Source organism: Elgaria multicarinata, chromosome 11 (assembly GCF_023053635.1).
Source record: "Elgaria multicarinata webbii isolate HBS135686 ecotype San Diego chromosome 11, rElgMul1.1.pri, whole genome shotgun sequence".
Lineage (NCBI taxonomy): Eukaryota > Metazoa > Chordata > Lepidosauria > Squamata > Anguidae > Elgaria > Elgaria multicarinata.
This window is the reverse complement of record NC_086181.1, coordinates 31,553,531-31,571,536: the sequence shown is the minus strand read 5'-3', so window position 1 is coordinate 31,571,536 and position 18,006 is coordinate 31,553,531. Positions and strand designations below refer to the sequence as shown.

The 18,006-nt window shown below is 47.7% G+C and overlaps 1 protein-coding gene across 1 annotated transcript in view; it reads left to right on the top strand.

Annotated features, from left to right (window-relative positions):
• The first annotated feature begins 57 nt into the window (after window positions 1-57).
• The window catches only part of CNOT3 (CCR4-NOT transcription complex subunit 3), a 35,266-nt gene continuing 17,317 nt past the window's right edge, over window positions 58-18,006 (top strand). The window contains exons 1-7 of the mRNA XM_063137437.1: window positions 58-155; window positions 10,450-10,496; window positions 11,582-11,656; window positions 12,166-12,233; window positions 12,513-12,587; window positions 13,737-13,826; window positions 16,569-16,697. Coding sequence (XP_062993507.1) covers window positions 11,632-11,656; window positions 12,166-12,233; window positions 12,513-12,587; window positions 13,737-13,826; window positions 16,569-16,697 — 387 coding nt within the window. The 5' untranslated portion in view covers window positions 58-155; window positions 10,450-10,496; window positions 11,582-11,631. The remainder of the gene's footprint in view (window positions 156-10,449; window positions 10,497-11,581; window positions 11,657-12,165; window positions 12,234-12,512; window positions 12,588-13,736; window positions 13,827-16,568; window positions 16,698-18,006) is intronic.

Below are 18,006 nucleotides of genomic sequence, written 5' to 3'. Positions count from 1 at the left end.
CTTCAGGGGGAGGCGGGTTGAGTGAAAGGAGAGGGGGGTAGGCAGCCGCCATCTTGGATGCCGCGGAGCCCGAGAGAGGGGGGAGAGGGAAGAGGGAGAGAGAGGGAAAAAGAGAGAGAGAGAGAGAGAGAGACCCGGAGACCCCGGAGCCGCCGGTGAGAGAGCGAGAAGGGGCGGGGCCTAGCCTAGGGGCGGGGCCTATGAGTATCTGCGGGGCTCCGTAGGGGGCGTGGCCAATGGGGTCTATAGGGGGATCTATAGGGGATGGGTGCCAAACAGGGGGAGGATGTTTCCGTAGTGGGAGTGGGGAGGGGAGGAAATCTATAGGTGAAAAGGGCCTGGGGGTTCCGCGGTGCAACGATCTGTAGAGTCCATAAAGGGCCCCCAGTGGGGGAAGGGTTGTGATCCTATAGGTAGGACCTGCGCCTATAGGGTGTGGGGCCCATGGGCCCCTATGGGCAAAGGCGAGGGTGGGATGGAGTAGCAGCCGCTTCTGGTCGGAGGGTACGGGGATGGTATATGGTCTACTTTTGAGTCCCGGGGGCGGGGAGGGGGGGTGGAAGGGCTGAGCGTCCTGTTTCTCTGAGAGACTTATGCCTGCAACCTAAATGGTGATGGGGTGGGGGGTGGAGAGGTCCACTGAGGGGTTTGTGAATGTTTGTGTGTGAGACACACAGAGAGTTTATAGAAGTTGCAGAAACCAAGGAACTCTTTTCAGAAAGATCCACAGCATGTACAGGTCTTGCATGTGATGTGGATGAGTATTAGAGATGTGTGTCTAAGGTGGTGGTGTTATGATCTTTAGGACTTCTATCCCAAGGGGGTATCCAACTTATTAGCTCTGGCAGGGTAAGGACCTCTCTAAGCAGCTTCAAAGCAATAAGAATTTGTATTGAGGAATTTACGGATAGCTCTGCAACATGTCTAAATAATGCAAAGTAAATAAACAGCCCTCTATTTGCTTCTTTTCCCTAACTGATCCTGCTTTCGCTAGCCATGGAGAGAGACAAGGTGCTGTGCAGAGGGACGAAGCTGCCTCCTCTTGTCCAGGGGAAGGTTTGCTGGCTTTTGAGATTTCATCAGCCGTTACCCACACACTTTGCATCCATAAGGGATAGAAACTTGTTCCTTCTTCTCCCCACCCTCCTAAATTGAAAGCAGAGATTCTTAAGGTGCATAATACTGACAGCACCTAGTACCAGATTTCTGAATTTGTCCAACAGTACAGACAAATATATTAATATAGCCTTTGATTGTAATGGAGAAAGTACTTTACAATCCTCATCTCAGTCATCTTCATAGCAGTACTGTGGTGATGGGTGTGGAAATCAAGACTGGGAAAAATCTCAAAAGCTTGGAAAACCATTTGCTTAAAAATTGATGCTACTACCCAAGAAATTGAATCTTCAGTCCTTCCCACAGTCTCTCTCCAGGGTTGGGGCATAAAAATAGGGGACTTCACTCTAGGAATTTGAAATATTTCTCCCGCTCTGTAAGATATAGCATGTCAGTGTTACTACACCATAATTTATTTTATGTATGTATTTAAACATTTATATCTTTCAGTTCACAACTAACCTGTTAAAAACAATCAAACACAATACTTTAATAGTAGTAATAATAATAAATAATAATAAGCAATGCAGAATATATATTTTTTTAAAAAAGTGAAGGGGGCAAAAGACACTTCACACCATAGGCCTGTTGAAATAAAACTGTCTTCAGGCAGTGTTGAAATTGCCAGTGTTTGAACCAAGTGACTCTCCTGGAGCATGGAGATCTATAACCTGGGTGCGACCATGAAGAAGGCCCTTCTTACATCACCACCAGCTAAATCTCTCATAACAGCAGGATTTGGAGAAGTCCTTCTCCGGATGATCTGTGTAGAAGGTCAGGCCCATAACGTCCCAACATGTCCAGTTAAGCAGCCTTCTCCAGCCTGAGTCCCTCCAGATGTTTTGGCCTACAGCTCCCATCATCCCATAGTGGTTGGCTGGGGCTATGGGCAATTGAGGTCCAAAACATCTGGAGGTACCCTAGTTCGGGAAGCTCAGTTAAACCATCTCTGAGGGCTGCCTGAGGCCTAGGAAAGCCACTGCGAGTTAGAATAGAAAATACTGAGCCAGGTGGGCTAACCGTCTTGACTTGTTTAAGACAGTTTAATACGTTTTGATGTTAAGAGTGTGCAGCAGTGCCCTCCAGATGTGTTGGACTACCTCCCATAATTGGCTATGTTCTATGTTGGGGACTCTGGGACTTGTAGGCCAACATATCCAGAGTGCACCAGGTTGGAAGGTTGCTATACAGTTAGGGAATGTACAGGCTGGGATAATGATTTGCCTGTGGGTGCACATTGAAGCCACTGCCGAGGCGGGATTTGGATTCCCATGTTGACTGGATCATATTAGTGGTAGCTTAATGGCAAGGCTGTCCCTAAATCTCTTGACTCTGGAAAGCTGGGAAAATGCGACAAGATAAAATATATTAGTAGATGTTAATTGGATGGTTTGATGGCGGCATTTCCTCTTTGAGGGCGGGGGGGGGGGGAGTTCTTTCCAGATGGTTCTGTTATTAAGGTACAGGATGCAGATGTCTCTGTTCAAAGTTGGGATTCCGTTGCAGGAAAACGGCATTTTCCCCAGCTGTGGCTGGCCTGCTGGGAAAAATTTTCTGTATGATTTCCTTCCCTGTTGCATGTCAGTTGCAATTGTGACTCTAGTGTAAGAGCTGGTTGCTCAGGTGCTGTTGGGGTAATATCTTTGATGTCAGTCATGACGAGCAATGTAAATCCTCTCTTCCCCCGTCCCATGTCACAGTGAAAGTTTTCTTTCTTTTTTAAGTTACAGAAATCTTTGGAGCAGGGGTGGGGAACATGTGGCCCTCCAGATGTCGCTGGATCGCAACTCCCATCAGTCCTGGCCAGTATAGCAGTCCAACCATCTGGAAGGTTACGCATTCCCCATTCCTCCCCTTTAGAGTCTGTGTGCCCTCATGTCGCACCATTCAAGGGCAGCAGTGCTCATTTAGCCCTTGAAAAACATCCGTGCAAAAGCAGCTAAATATTGGCAAGGATACTCTTTTCCCAGCAACACCACCCCCTCCCTTTATTTTATGGACTGTCTCCTGCCTTGTTTGGTTTTTCTTTAGCTTGTTGAAGTCTCCCATGTTCTTCTCTCCTGCAGTGCCCCCCTCAGTGTTTAAAAAGAAAGATCTGAGTCAGTTTCACCCTCCCTCTTTTGATATTATTATCCCTATATTGCAGATCCCTGGCAAGGCTGAGAGAAAGTGGCTTTCTTAAGGCCACCTGGTGAGTTTGTAACATATGGGATTTAAATCTAGGATTCCCTCATTCGCGACTCAGTCTCTTAGCTGCTCCTTTGGGGCGGGCGGGGGGGGCACACACCAATGGAGCGTAGGCTGGTCACATGTTGAATGCTGCCATGAACACGGGAACCGATGCCATGGCAAGTGCTCTCATGGGCGGTAGGGGCGGGGTGTCGGTCGGAGTCAAGTAGAAGAACTCTTTTCCCACTGCCCATGTCACCATGCTGGTCTACAAATGGCCCCTTTAAACTGGATGCCTGAGGTTCATGATTGTGTGTCACTCTGGACTTTTCTTGTATCTCTGGTCTCCTCTGCAGCAAGTTCCCCCATACTGATCCCATGGGGTTTGCATAGAGTGCTTATAGAGGATTATATAGATGAAGAAAACTATGACTGGTTGCAGAAGGAGGGCTCTTGGTAGGATTGTGTAGATAAATGCAGACGTGGCAAGGGCTGTAGAGAACCCCGTACCAAAGGCCTGGGAGAATTATGTGCCAGGAGCGGTGTTGCCGGAGTCAAAAGCTGTTGCAAAATTGGGCCACCTTTTGGTGGCTGCTGACCAGGCTTGCGCCCCTAAGGCTGCAATCCTAAGCACACTTTACTAGGAAGCAATACTCATTGGAGAAAGTGGGGCTGCCTTCCTATTCCAAAAGCATAGCATCTGGGTGGACGATTGCTCCAGTTTTGCTGCCTTTTTATCTCAGAGACTCCACCTCGGCCAAAGCCTGGTCCTTTCCAATCTGCAGTATATATTTTGCAAGAATTCAGTAACCTCTTGGACTAGGTTAAATAGGTTGATTTACAGAGGGCGGATAGCAAGAGATAATCTCAGGGGGGAAACAACCCACAGTCACTCATGCAATGAAATCTAACAGTGGGAAGAGAGCTTCGGCTATTGGGCAGTATAAAAATGAAACAAATAAATAAGAGACAAAAGGAAGTGTTTCTATATGCAACACACAACACAAAGTTAGACCTCCAGATGTCTTCGACTGCAACTTCCCTTTTTCCCTGACCATTGTCCATACTAGCTGGGGCTTCTGGGAGTTGGAATCCAAAACATCTGGAGAGCACCAGGTTGTCCACCCCTGATGTAACAGAAGCGGCAATGGCCAATAACAGAGGCAGGTTTTCCAAAAAAGAAAGAAAGAAAAAGAATTAGAAAAAGTTGTTGAAGGCAGGCTTATCAGACACATCTATGAGCTCCCATTTCAAATATTTCACTATTTGACGTTGAGGGGTAGCATAGTGTAGTGCTTCCTCAACCTGGTGCACTCCAAATGTGTTGGAGAACAACTCCTTTTCCCCCAGCCTATGGCCTATGGTCAGAAATTAAGGGAGTTGTAGTCTAAAACATCTGGAGGGCACCAGGTTGAGGAAGGCTGGTGTAGTTCATGTTGGCATCATAAATTTGTCCGAACTGTCCTTGCTTTCCCCCCCTTTTCTTCCCATTGAATTTAATCAAACTTCTGTTTCTGTCCAGAGTTCTATTTTTCCTCATCCCCTCCTTTTTAAATTACTATGTGGCTGGGATCAGGCCTGTGGTCCAGCCATTCCTGCATCCGCCTTTCATCAGTGACCAGGTGTTATGAATACACAGGCTGTTTTGTTGACTCTCTCCTGTGATTCTAAACAAATAGCAAAATATTTTTCCATCTTTTCTAAGAAATGTCATCTTTAAGGTGCATAGTTGTTGTTTTTTAAAAAACGGAACATCAGCTTTTAAAGTTTGTTTGTTTAAAATCTGAGTTTGAAGTCTTCTTTTCTATGTAAAAGAATGAAGCTGGGCAAAACAGTTCCATTTGACATCAAGTATTATATATAGGTCACAACTGGTCAAAAACTTATATAGTATTGTGCAAATTGTGAGTATTTAGGCTGCAATCCTGTACCTGCTTACCTGGGAGTGAGCTTGGTTGAACTCATTGGGACTTACTTCTGAGTAGATTGCATGTTAGACTGTGAGCACAAATGGACATGTTCTGTCCCATGGAGAGAAATACTGTTCTGTTCACTAACTGCCTTAGTGGTTACTTTTTCAAGCAAATGCTCTTGCTTAATGTTCTTAGCTGTGTATAGAGAGAGCCAAACCAAAATGCTTAATCTCACAATTGCTCCGTGTAAAGCAAAATCAATTTGTCGGGCAAAAGGCCTATGAGCTCCACAAACAGAAATTGTAGATTTATGCTCTTGTATAGCATACAGACTCTGTAACTGTATATAGTTGTAAACATATATTTTAATAGCTGTAGCCCAGCTCTGTGCTTGTTGACTGAGAAGTAAGTCCCGTGGAGTTCAGTAGCCTGCATGAGATTTCAGCCTTAGAACGTGGAAATGAGATTTAATTCTGCCCATTGAGTTGATGAGTTAAATCAGTGATTTAAACTGCTTGATTTAAAATCAACCTTTTCTGACTCAGAATAAACTACTGCTGCCCAGTAAATAAAAATATGACATACAAACCTTCAGAGGGACTTTCAGTCTTGTGTTCTAGGAACCCTGTGGTTCTTCAGGAGCTCATTAGGGGTTCTTGCATAAGATGGTAATTGTGGAGAGGTTTCTTTGAAAGATCAGAGAATGTTGTGTGTCTTCAGGGAAGGAGCCCTAGTTCAGTGTTTGGACACTGGCTTTGCATGCAGAAGTTCCCTGGCATCTCCAGGTTGGGCAAGAAAAAAATCCTGTCTGAAGAAAAGTCTGGAGAGCAGCTGCTGCCAGACAGTGTCGACATTCCTGGGCTACATGGACCAATCATCTGACTGAGCGACCTGGTTCGCATGATACAACAACCCATGGTGGATTGCCAGCCTTGTTTGTTTCAGGGTGGCTTGTCGTGACGTCCAAGCCTAGTGTGGTTTCCTTAGCGTGGTTTGTTAACCATGCCTGAGAACCCACGGCTTGTTGTTGGGTTGTTCAGGGTAGATTGTTTTCAGAGTGGCTTGTCGTGATGTGTGAACCCAGCAGAGTGGCTTACGGATGGCTTGTCGGAAAGGGCTACAGAGCTGTTGGAGAAGAGCAGCAGAAAACCCGGTCTTTCCTTGTGATCTCATTAACGATATTCCCTCTCTGCTATGTTTTAAAATGGCACTAGTCAATTTACTCTTCCACACAGGTTTCCCTCCCAACTTTGGGAAGATTTGTGCAAATTTAAGGTGGTTGTTTTTTTCACTGTCAGGAGATTTGGGCATATTTAACTTTTTTTTTTCAACTTCAGGGAGATTTGCACAAATTTGCTAAAGTGAAGTAGTTACTCTGGTGTTGTTTTAAAAAATAGATTTGCGCAAATTTCCCCAAAGGTGAAAAAAGAGGTCTATAAAATACAATCTATTCCATGAATGCACTCATTAATGGAGTAAGCTGTTGGGGTTGTGCCAGAAAGGTCCATGGGATGCATGCTGGGAGCAGGTGGAAGGACTAAGGGGGAAACAAGCCACAGCAAGCCGCAGAGCGCCTGATCGTCTGTCGAGAGTAACATGGGTTAGCAAGTAAGCAAGCAACTCACTGCAGCTTATTTTCAGGGTGGTTTATCGTGGCATCCAAGCCAGCCCAGCATAAAGCACTTCCCTATGTGGTTTTGGCTGCATGCTCAGTTCATGCAGGGGTGGTGGTGAGACCCAACCTGCCTAGTCAGTGCTCCATCCTCCCTGATTGTCCTCCCTAGAATAGGGATGGGCAGAAGGTTGATCAGGACCTGCTGAGAGATCTCTGGGTGATTTGCAATAGATCAGCAAGGGTTTCGGACTTCCAATGGTGCAACGATAGCAACCTATCTCCCCACCCCTAAACTTGGTTGTGGAAATGAATGTTTGAGGTGGGGTAAGGGAAACAGGGACTAGGTTTTTGTGGAAGGGACTTCTGAGCTTGGCTGCGGTACTGATCACAAATTCTTGGGTAGGCCTGGGCTCGGAAGAATCCTGTTCCGTGGTTCTTAGCAAATATGTGGCTGAGCCACTGTTTTGTACCTGGCTCCAGTTGCTGGAGTTCTAGAAGCCTGCCCACTCCTAACGTAGAACACCCTTCCCCAACCTAGTGCCCTCCAGCTGTTTTGGACTGTAACTCCCAGCATGCCTGACTATGGGCCATGTTGTTGCGAGTTGAAGTTCCAAACATCTGGAGGGCAGCATCCTAGAACATGCTGTAGTCTCCTTTGAACGTCCAGCTGTTTCTTGGATGTAGAAAGTTTGACTTGTACCAATAGGCCAAAGGTAGGCAGATTCCGGCTGGACATCAGGAAAAACTTCCTGACTGTTAGAGCAGTACGACAATGGAACCAATGACCTAGGGAAGTTGTGGGCTCTCCCACCCTAGAGGTATTTAAGAGGCAACTGGACAGCCAGCTGTCAGGGATGCTTTAGGGTGGATTCCTGTATTGAGCAGGGGGTTGGACTCGATGGCCTTATAGCCCCCTTCCAACTCTGTTGTTCTAAGATTCTATGAAAATGAAATCAAGTTGTAAATAGCTGCTTTTCTACAGCGAGATAAATAAAAACACACAAAACAAGCCAGCTGGGAAACCCTCAGCAACCTCTCTCCCCCTGAAAGAATCCTATAACTTGCAGCTGTTCCATTAAAAACCATGCTTTCAGTCTTAGACGTTGGCTCCTCTGTTGCTTATTTTAATTTCAAACGAGCTGTGCCTGTCAGTGAGCAAATCGCTCCTGTTTTCTTAGCAGGGGGAAATCCTCTCAATGGTGCCTACACCTTTAAGGCCTCACAAGATGGCTGAAATGTAAGCCTAAGTTTGCCCACTGACTTAAAGGGCCTGGTGCACTCCTTATACCCAAAAATAGGCAGGGGCCCTTTTTTGTGCCGTGAAGATAGTCGTCACCATTCGCTAATGGCCACAGTTGCTGTTAATGGCACTGAAGCAACATCTGGTTAAAAGTAAAATGAACCCTCCAGCCCTTTTCCTCCAGTAGCCCCCTAACTGTTCCACCCCCTCTCCTCAGCTTTCTGTAACTAGTGGGACTGTAACTTTGCCCCATAGCTAGGGTGACCATATGGAAAGGAGGACAGAGCTCCTGTATCTTTAACAGTTGTCTAGAAAAGGGAATTTCAGCAGGTGTCCTTTGTATGCATGCAGCACCTGGTGAAATTCCTTCTTTGCCACAACAGTTAAAGCTGCAGGAGCCCTGCCCTCATTAGTATCTGGTCAAGAGGGCAGGGCTCCTGCAGCTTTAACTGTTGTGAGGAGAAAATTTCACCAGGTGCTGCATGCATAAGAATGAGACCTGCCGAAATTTCCTTTTCTAGACAACTGTTAAAGATACAGGAGCCCTCTCCTCCTTTACCTATGGTCACCCTACCATGGCAGTTAGAGGAAGAGCAGGGTGCATTTAGAGGCATAAGTATCCAGGTTTGATACTTGGCATCTTCAGATAGGGCAGGAAAAAGAACCCTGCTGGAAACGCTGGAGAGCCTCTGTAGCTAGTCACTGTCAACATTACTGGGCTAGAGGGACCCGTGATCTGACTGTGTAAGGACGCTTCTTACAGTCCTAACTCTCTGGAGCTTGGTTCTGAGAAGGGAGGGAACGGAACCAGGCTGCCTGTATTCCAAAGGCAGCTTAAAGGCACAGGCCTATGCCTGTTTAGACAGGAAATAAGGCGTACAACTCCCAGCATGCCCCAGCCAGCTGGCTGGGGCATGCTGGGAGTTGTATGCCTTTTTTCCTGTCTAAACAGGCATAGGCCTGTGCCCTTAATCTCAAGTCTCTTGCTTTTTAAAGGGGACTGACCCTTCAAAGCTTTCTCTTGAGCACCTGTTGGTCTTCTGGATTATTTAGCAGGGGATGAGGGGTCATGTGGGAGACCTGGAGTCATTTGTGTGGTGGGATCTAGCCCTCGGCAGTAGAGAAACAGGAAAACCAAGATTCCTGCATTCTCTGGAAGGAAAGGGGAGTTCAGGAAGTTGAAGAGGGTCAGGTGCACGCCAGGAGACGGAATCCTTGGGGAAGTTTCACGGACTAGGCCTAGTCTACAAGGCAGCAGAAAGGCGGTAGAATGGGCAGGGGTGGATCACGGTTTCGAGTACTCCCTTGCGTTTGTTTTTTTAAAATGCCTTGCAAGTAGAAAACTAGCCCAGCAGGGAGCAGACCAGGTTAGAACCTCTCTTCCTGGTACGGTGCTTTTTGTTCTTGTTTCATGGGGGTGCATTTAAACATGGTTCCCGCCCCTTGGTGTAGAGTGGCTCAGCCCGTTTTGCCATCTCAGGATTCTACTGCATGTGTACTTCTTAGAGCAGGGACTTGATAGCCAGGACTCTTGGGTTCCCTGAGAAGAGAGTGAGTACTTTTGTATTAGACGATAACTGTGCAGCGAGAATTGGGACCAGTTTGGCCATGTGAAGTAGCCTGTTACATTTACTAGCCCAGCTTGCACGGGTGTACCAGCATGAGTCATTGGTGACAGACCTACTATAGCCTGGAAGGAAGAAAAATAAACTTTTTAGGATGACCATATGAAAAGGAGGACAGAGCTCCAGTATCTTTAACAGTTGTATTGAAAAGGGAATTTCAGCAGGTGCTGTTTGCATATATGGAGAACCTGGTGGAATTTCCTCTGCATAACAACATTTAAAGCTGCAGGTGCCCTGCCCTCTTTTAAATCCAGTCACTCTAGTATAGCTCCTGAAGCTTTAACTGTTGTGACGAGGAGAGAATTTCACCAGGTGCTGCATGCATACAAATGCCACCTGCTGAAATTCCCTTTTCTATGCAACTGTTAAAGACACAGGAGCCCTGTCTTCCTTTTCATACGGTCACCCTACTTTTCCCCTTGTGGCCACAGGGAAACCTTTTTTTCCCCTTCTTGCCACAGGCTAGTGAGCAGGCAGCTGTTCACTTGCCCACCCTCATGATTGGTAGGATTGCCAACTTCATTCCTAGCTGAACCCCTGTGCAACGAGGCAAAATTCAGCAGACGGAGCTTTTTCCTCACAGATTTCCCTGCCTGCCATGCTTCTGCTTGGCTGTTAAAGGTTGCCGATACTTTGCTTTGCACCACAGTTCCCTCTGTCCACCAGTGTTCTCTCGTCATTATCCCTCACGCTTCCCAGCATGGTGGGCTGCTAGGGGAAAAGGTGGAGCTTTTTCCTCCTACTAGTCCTATGCTTTTCTCTCCTGCACAGGAACCTGGCTGGAGAGAGGCAGACAGCAAGCGCCCAGGGGCCACTAGGTAAGCACCAGTCTTTCTGTCGTCCTCCCCAAAAGGCACCAGGGTCCCGTCCCCCCCGAAAAAGCAGCACTGGCACATACCTTAACCTCGAAATACAGCTACCCGCCCCTGAGGCTTTCCTCACTTCCCTGTTGTGAATGTTCATTCGGGATTTGCCTTCGGATGGACAAAGGAAGGTACATCGATAGTAAAACTGTCCGCAAACGTTCGGGCTTTTGTAAAAAGCCAACCCGTGAGATCCAATTTGGACTGATGCTTGCGAGATGCAGCAAAAATCAACCATGCAGCTGCTTCTCTTCCATGGGGCTCTCTTCTTGATCAACTAGGTGCCTGAAAATGCTCTTCCCTCCAAAGTCTAACCTAAGACTGGCAGAATGTCTTTCCCCCTGTTTATTAAAATTGTCACGCATTGTATTCCAAAGGCTCATACCCTGATAAGGACCAAAGGAGAGAGTGACCAGATAAACATGGGAAGGCGGGGAGTTCTCTCTCCAGATCTTTCCCTCCCAAGATTAACATTTACTCCTTGCCACCCTAGTGGGGAAGGCAGGTCTCTTGTGCTTTTAATAGTTGCATGACAAAAGTTCAACAGGTGAAGCTTTCCCCTATGTTGCATTGTGTGCATACTGGGGGAAAGCTTCACCTGCTGAACTTCTGCATGTCACAAGAAAAGAAAACTCCTTAATTGTCCCTGTTCCAACACCCTTGTCTCTAGAATATCCCCACTATCTGCAGACATAGTCTTCTTCCCTCCTCCCTCCAGTTTTTCAGGGATCCTCTCCATAACCCAACTATTGCAGCCTGGTTTTTTTTATATGGCCAGAAGCTCTGTGCCTTTAACAGGCAGAAATCAATGGGGAAGGTTTTTTTACTAGCCTAGAAGTGCAATGATGAAGAAAGCCTTACCTGTGGATTCCTGCCTGTTATGGAGCTCTTAAAAGCAGCAAGCCTCTTCTGTTAAAAAGCAGATGGCCACCCTAATCTTACCTACCCTCTTTCCCTCCATTTAGCCCCTGCCAGTAGGGGGCACCAGCTCCGTCTTGGCCTTGCCTTCTAACTTGTCTTTCTGCTCGTTCTTCTTGTAGCGTCGACGCTCTATAAAGTATGAAGAGAGCCCCTCTATAGTGAAGGAAACATGGCAGATAAGAGGAAGCTACAAGGTAAGGGAGTCTGGCCTCCACTCTCCATGTGCCTGGCTAGGGACTTGCTAGATACTCTGCAGAAGAGGGTGGGGCTGTTGATCGGAACAGGTGAGTGAGAGCTGGGACACTTGGATCCTGTAGGGAGAGGGTGGGGTCTAGTTGGTTAGAGTGGACCGGAAGGAGGAGAACTGAACCAAGAGGCAACCAGATCCCTGGCCCTTTTTGAAAGAGGGAGTGGCTTTGAATATTAGGGACTAGAACCTTGGTTTTCTTCTTCTTGGGTTTTGCAGTGAGGCATAAAGGGAGAGTGGGATTTCGTGAAGGAGGTGGGAGGAGTCTTGGTTCTCTGTGGGTGGAAAGGCAGGCCCAAGGGATCCATAGGTGTTGGACTGGAGGGAGGACAGTGCTGCAGTCCTCTCACCTGCGCCATTCCCTCGCTTAGGTTGCAGGGAAGGTGTGAGCTGGGAGGGGCCGATGGTGTCTCTGATTGCTCTCAGCGGTGCTTTTCTCTCTCCCCCGCCTCCCAGGTGAGATTGATCGGTGTTTGAAAAAGGTGTCGGAAGGCGTGGAGCAGTTTGAAGACATCTGGCAGAAGGTGAGGGGCTGCTGCTGCCGCCGCCTCCTTCCGCCCCACTCCTTGGATCGTTCTACCATCCCGTGTTTGTTATCCTTGCTACATCCACGGACGGTTATTGTTCCTCCTCTTCTGCCCTCTGCCCTTGGAATCCTTTTGGCTGCTGGCTTTTGCTGCCCCAGTCTGTCCTTGCCCACTCCCCACCCCACCGTGACACCTGGGCCCCTAAGTCTTTATCACACCCTATTTCTCTCTTTTCTCTCTCCCCCCCGCCCCCGCCCCACTCTCCCTATGCTACAGCTCCACAATGCAGCTAACGCCAACCAGAAGGAGAAATATGAAGCCGATCTGAAAAAGGAGATTAAAAAACTCCAGGTAAGAATTTGCCATGGCTGCTTTCTAAGTAATTTTTTTATTAACCAAATGTTGGGAGAAGATAATCCTTGGTTGGATGGAGGGTGTGGGGATGGAGGGTGGCAGCAGGGGTCTTCAGGAGAGAGCAGAGGAAGATGGGAGACTTTGTCCCATTCCTGGTTTCCTGTTGGTTAAGAACAGAGATTGAGGTAGTCTGGAAACTAGGCACCCCATAGTTCAGGAAGTGGGAAGTCAAAGTGTTGTGGGACATGTACAGGGTCAGACCTGATTTCTTCCAGATGCCTTGGACTACAGCTCCCATAAACCCCAGCCAGCATGGTCAAGGTTTATGAGTGTTGCAGTCCAAAACATCCAGAGGGCACCAGGTTGCTTAACCCTGGTTGAGTGGCTTTCTTGTGAGGTTGTGAGTCAGTTGGATGGAACGCCAGCAAGGCCTTATAGATTAGAGCAGCCTGGTCCCCTCCAGACTACAACTCCTACCATCCCCAGCCAGCATGTGGAAGGCAGGATTAGTGTGAGAGAGCGGGGATTAGAAACACATTGTCTCTTCATAGAGGGCAGCATTGTGTAGGAAATTACAGATCAACTTGGAGCAGGAGTGGGCAATCTGTGGCACTCCAGATGTGGGATTTCACCTCCTGCTGGCCTTAGCCAGCAGGGCCAATTGTCAAGGATGATGGGAGTTGTAGTCAAGCAACTTTAAAATGGGAGGGGAGGAGAAGCTCAGTGGTAGAGCACCTGCTTTGCATGCGGAAGGTCCCAGGATTGATCCCTGGCATCTCCAGGCAGGACTGGAAAAACTCCTGCCTGAAGCCCTGGAGAGCCGCTGCCAGTCAGTGTCGACAATACTGGGCTGGATGGGCCCATGATCTGTCTCAATATAAGGCAGCTTCCTGTGTTCCTAACACCTGGAGGGCCAGAAGTTCTTGTTGTGAAGAGCGCAGAGAGAGCCTAGGTACCAAGGCTCCCTGTTCCTAACCCCACCGCTCAGGCCGATTGCTTGCAATAAGCAATCCATAAAGACTCCTTCCTTCTGTCTGATGGTTGCTCTGTCCACTGGGTTTTCACTACTGTGGGTGGAAATCTAGGGATGTTCTCTTTTTTTTGCCCAACGAATCCCGCCCCCTGTCAACGACTCTTCTTCTGCAGAGACTGAGGGACCAGATCAAGACGTGGGTTGCATCCAATGAGATTAAGGACAAAAGGCAGCTAATAGACAACCGGAAACTCATTGAGACGGTAAGAGGGGGTGGGGGAGAATCTACTAGCTGCTCCCTGTCTGCCCTGGGCAAGATGCTGAACTATAGTTCTTTTGGGAAGTTAGGTGGTTCCGTTGAAGGTGTAAATCAGACACGTTTCCCTTCGTTCAGCCCTTTTAAGGAGGGTGGTTCTTGACTTTTCTGGCTAACTCAGCTGATTTTTTGCTCTTCATACGTGTAGTCTTGTAGGTTTACCTTTGCTGAGCTCCTCCCCCACAGTGTTGCAATTGGCTGCCAGGCAGTGTGACCTCATAAAGGTGAGCCAGCTAGCCATTACAGTCCAGATAGCGGCTCGGCTGGATGAGAAGAAATAAGCGGTTCCATGGGAGGCCCAGGATTATCCCTTTGGCTCAGCTCTCTTGAGGGAGGCAGCATGGCATAGAGGGTGAGGACTGGGCTGCCTGGGTTTCCGCGATGCTTTTAGGACACCTGAGAGGAAGCTGGGACCTTGCTGGGTTCTTCGAGAAACTGGTTTTGACAGCAGCTTTTATTTTTTGCAAGGGTCAAGCTGAGTCTTGCATTTCCTGTGACAACTTCCACTAGCTCAGCCTTCCTCAACCTGGGGCGCTCCAGATGTGTTGGACTACAACTCCCAGAATTGGAGATGCAGTCCAACACATCTGGAGCGCCCCAGGTTGAGGAAGGCTGCGACTAGCTGCTGTTCAGATGCTAATTGCTTTTCCACCCCTTCTTTTTTTGCACTCTTACAAGCCTCAGGTCTATCATTTTCTAGCGCAAGAGTATCCGCCCCCAAGTGCTACTTGTTCATTATGGCCAAAACAAAACAAAAAGTGGGGGGGGAATGCTGATCGAGAATCCGCAGTGTTTGTTTGCAGGGGCAGAAAATGTACATAGGGCTGGATCTTTCAAACTCGAGGGCTGCTTCATGCATTCGATGGTCGCACATGTTTACCGGTGTGCATATGTGCAGTGCGTATTTGCAGGCAACCCCCCAGCTTCTCGGGCATATGGCGTGTGATTAGAAAACACCTGTTGTGCATGTACTCTTATTATTATTATTATTATTATTATTATTATTATTATTATTATTATTATTATTTATTTATTTATTTATATAGCACCATCAATGTACATGGTGCTGTACAGATTACACAGTAAATAGCAAGACCCTGCCGCATAGGCTTACAATCTAATAAAGTTGTGTTCTATGGGGATGCCTTACATCAGGGGCAGGCAACCTAATGCCGTCCAGAGGTTTTGGACTTCAATTCCCATAATCCCCAATCATTGAGCAAAGAGAGTTGTAGCCCAGAACCAAGCTGCCTCCCCCTGCCTTAAATCTACCCATATGTTACAAAGCAGTGCATGAAGCAGCCCTACAGAGACAACTATTCCAGGTAAAAAAGGTGCCGTTTCATTTAAAAGGTGCTATTTTCACTGCGATGGCATCGTGTATGCTAACCAACAGCACTGGAGGTAAAGTGGGATTGTTGGGAAAGCTGCCATTAAAGTTGCAAAAGTAGGTTAGAAGTCCAGGGTTCCTGGGTAGAAACAGATAGCGAATGGTTAGGCCACCAGCATTTGTAGTTACTTTGGGAAAGACAGTACGGATTTGTACGGTCTGGTCTACACATGGCAGCAGAACTGAGGTGGGGGCTAGAATCCTGAGGTGGTCAAGTGGAATGAACCACTTCAGATTGCAGATGAGGACAAACCATTTTTTAAAAAACTTTTTTAATTACTAGAAGAAAATTAGCACAGCGGTAGAAGGAGGTTCTAGCACAACCTTAGTCCTGTGTCACTGTGCTGGTTTTCTACAAGCAGGGAGAAGATTTAAAAAAATAATATAAAAAGCATTTAGAAATTGTTATCCCTGTCCTGCTAAGTGAGGTAGTACCGTCCGTTCTAATTACCACCTGAGGATTCTGCTCTTCCATTCCACTGTGGGTGGCGTTTCAGACTGGATCTACTGTCTTTTCCTGCCTTCTCTGTTCCAGGGCCCTCCAGATGTACTGGACTACAACTACCAGGGTTGCTGACCTTTGGGCATGGACATGGTGGCTGAAGCTGATGGGAGTTGAAGTCCAAAACATTTGGAGGGCACTTGATTGGGGAAGTCCGATCCACGCCCACAAACCTTCCTACAAGCCTGCAAAAGATTTTACTAATCTGGAGCCTGGCACAGGAGGAATATTTCTGTGCTGGGTTTGGAGGAACCGATCTTCCCTCTTCTCGCCACCCAATTCGTTTCTATGCTGGGCGCGTAGGAGGGCCGGGCTCGCTTACTCGCCTGCATAGCTACCAGGCTTGTGCTTAAATAAAAAGCTGATCTACACGTTCTGAGTAGTACAGCTCTTCTGGAACTGTTCCATTTCAGAATTCAGGCAGGAGAACTGCATGATTCTCATAAAGTAAGTTCCCAATGAATTTTTTCTTTAAAAGCCTCCTATAGATTCAAATTTTCACCACACCAAGAAGCATAGATTGTGTGTGTGGGGGGGGGGGGGGGGGGGGGACACACACCACCCTTTAGCCACCCAGATTGTGAGTCAAAAACGACTTAGAAAGTGTGTTCAGGAGTAACTAATCTTGAATTTTGTTCTGCAGTTCTTAATCTTCCTTACTGACGCTGGGCTTTCTGTATTTCCTGTCACAAAGGACCACTGTGAAGCATATGCTAGTGGCTTGAACTTCTCGGTGGCCCTTGGCCCTGTTCCCTGTCCTGGTTAGTTGAATAAGTCCCTCTGATCTGTCTTTCCAGCAAATGGAGAGGTTCAAGGTAGTAGAACGTGAGACCAAGACGAAGGCCTACTCCAAGGAGGGGCTGGGCCTGGCGCAGAAAGTGGACCCAGCCCAGAAGGAAAAGGAGGAAGTTGGGCAGTGGCTGACGGTGAGAACAAGGGGGAGGGTAGCTGGCCGAGGGAGAAGGAGGCGCATCCAGGAGAGGCTCTGGAGGCCCAGGAGGGGGTGGGGAGGATCTCTGACTTTCTTAAAGGGGTCTGGATTTAAAGTGTGTCTATCTTACGGGAGTGGAAATGAGTTGCTTTTATACCAGGGGTGGGCAACTTGTGACAGTCCATATGCTTGGGCCTACATCTCCCATCAGCCCTAGCCAGCATAGCCAATAGTGAGGGATTATGGGAGTTGTAGGCCAAAACACACACACACGTCCATGGTGGACAAACGGCCCTTTGGCCCAGAAACTCAGTTGCGGATGGCTTGTGGTTGAGAGAGAGGAGGGTGGTCTTCCCCCCCCCCCCCCGTCCCCCCTCCTGAGAGGGGAGCAACTGCACCTGGGAACTCCTGCCTTCAGGGCACCGGTGCTCTACCGTGGAGCTGTGGTGATTTGGGAAGAGGGATTCTGTCAGCAGAGTCCCAGGGCTTGCTTTAGGGAGAGCTGCTTTCGAATAGGTGGGGGGCGGGGGTGGGGGCGGGTGAGGCAAATGTGACGGCTGTCTACAAAATAGAAAGGAGGAGAAAATACAAAGGTTACAAGAATAATTCACAACCTTCTAAAGAACGAGTGGAGACAAGGGGTTATAGAGTTGGGTTAAAAAAAAAGTCTACCTAGACCTATTTGCGTCCTGTGAAGCTGGGCCATCCACCCAATAGGCCTCTCTTGTCCGTCCCTATGGTCCAGATTGCGATGTGCCCCAAACAGTACAATACTTGCAGAGCAGATAGATCTCGGTGGCTTAGGTGAGCCAATCCATGCAGCTCAGTGCTGCCAGACGAGGAGTGTGTTTTACCTGACAACGTTCCATCACTCTCCATGGCTTTGTCCTGTTTTATACTTTTGGCCAAGGGAGAATTGATGATGAGAGGTGATGGCCTTGGTAAGGTTTGAGCTACAATCCTCTCTATACCTGCTGATTTGGGAGTAAGCCTCATTGAATTTGATGGGATTTACTTCTGAGTAGGAATGTATAGGCTTGCACTTTGGAGGTCTTGCTTTCGGGCTGCTGCGTTGATTTCATTTTAGAGTGGCTAGATTTGCTGTTCAGGCTTAGAAACCCAAGAAGGAATTTGTGGAGGTTCAGATATGATCTGTGTTGTGGTTCTTTACTCTGTTTTGCTGTGGTGGTGGATGTTTCTTAGTTTTCAGAGGAACGGCCACATTTAGTTGGTTGCAGTGAAAACAGTGTCTTGTGGCCCCTTCAAGAGTGACCAATATAGTATGACACAAGCTTTTGTGGTCC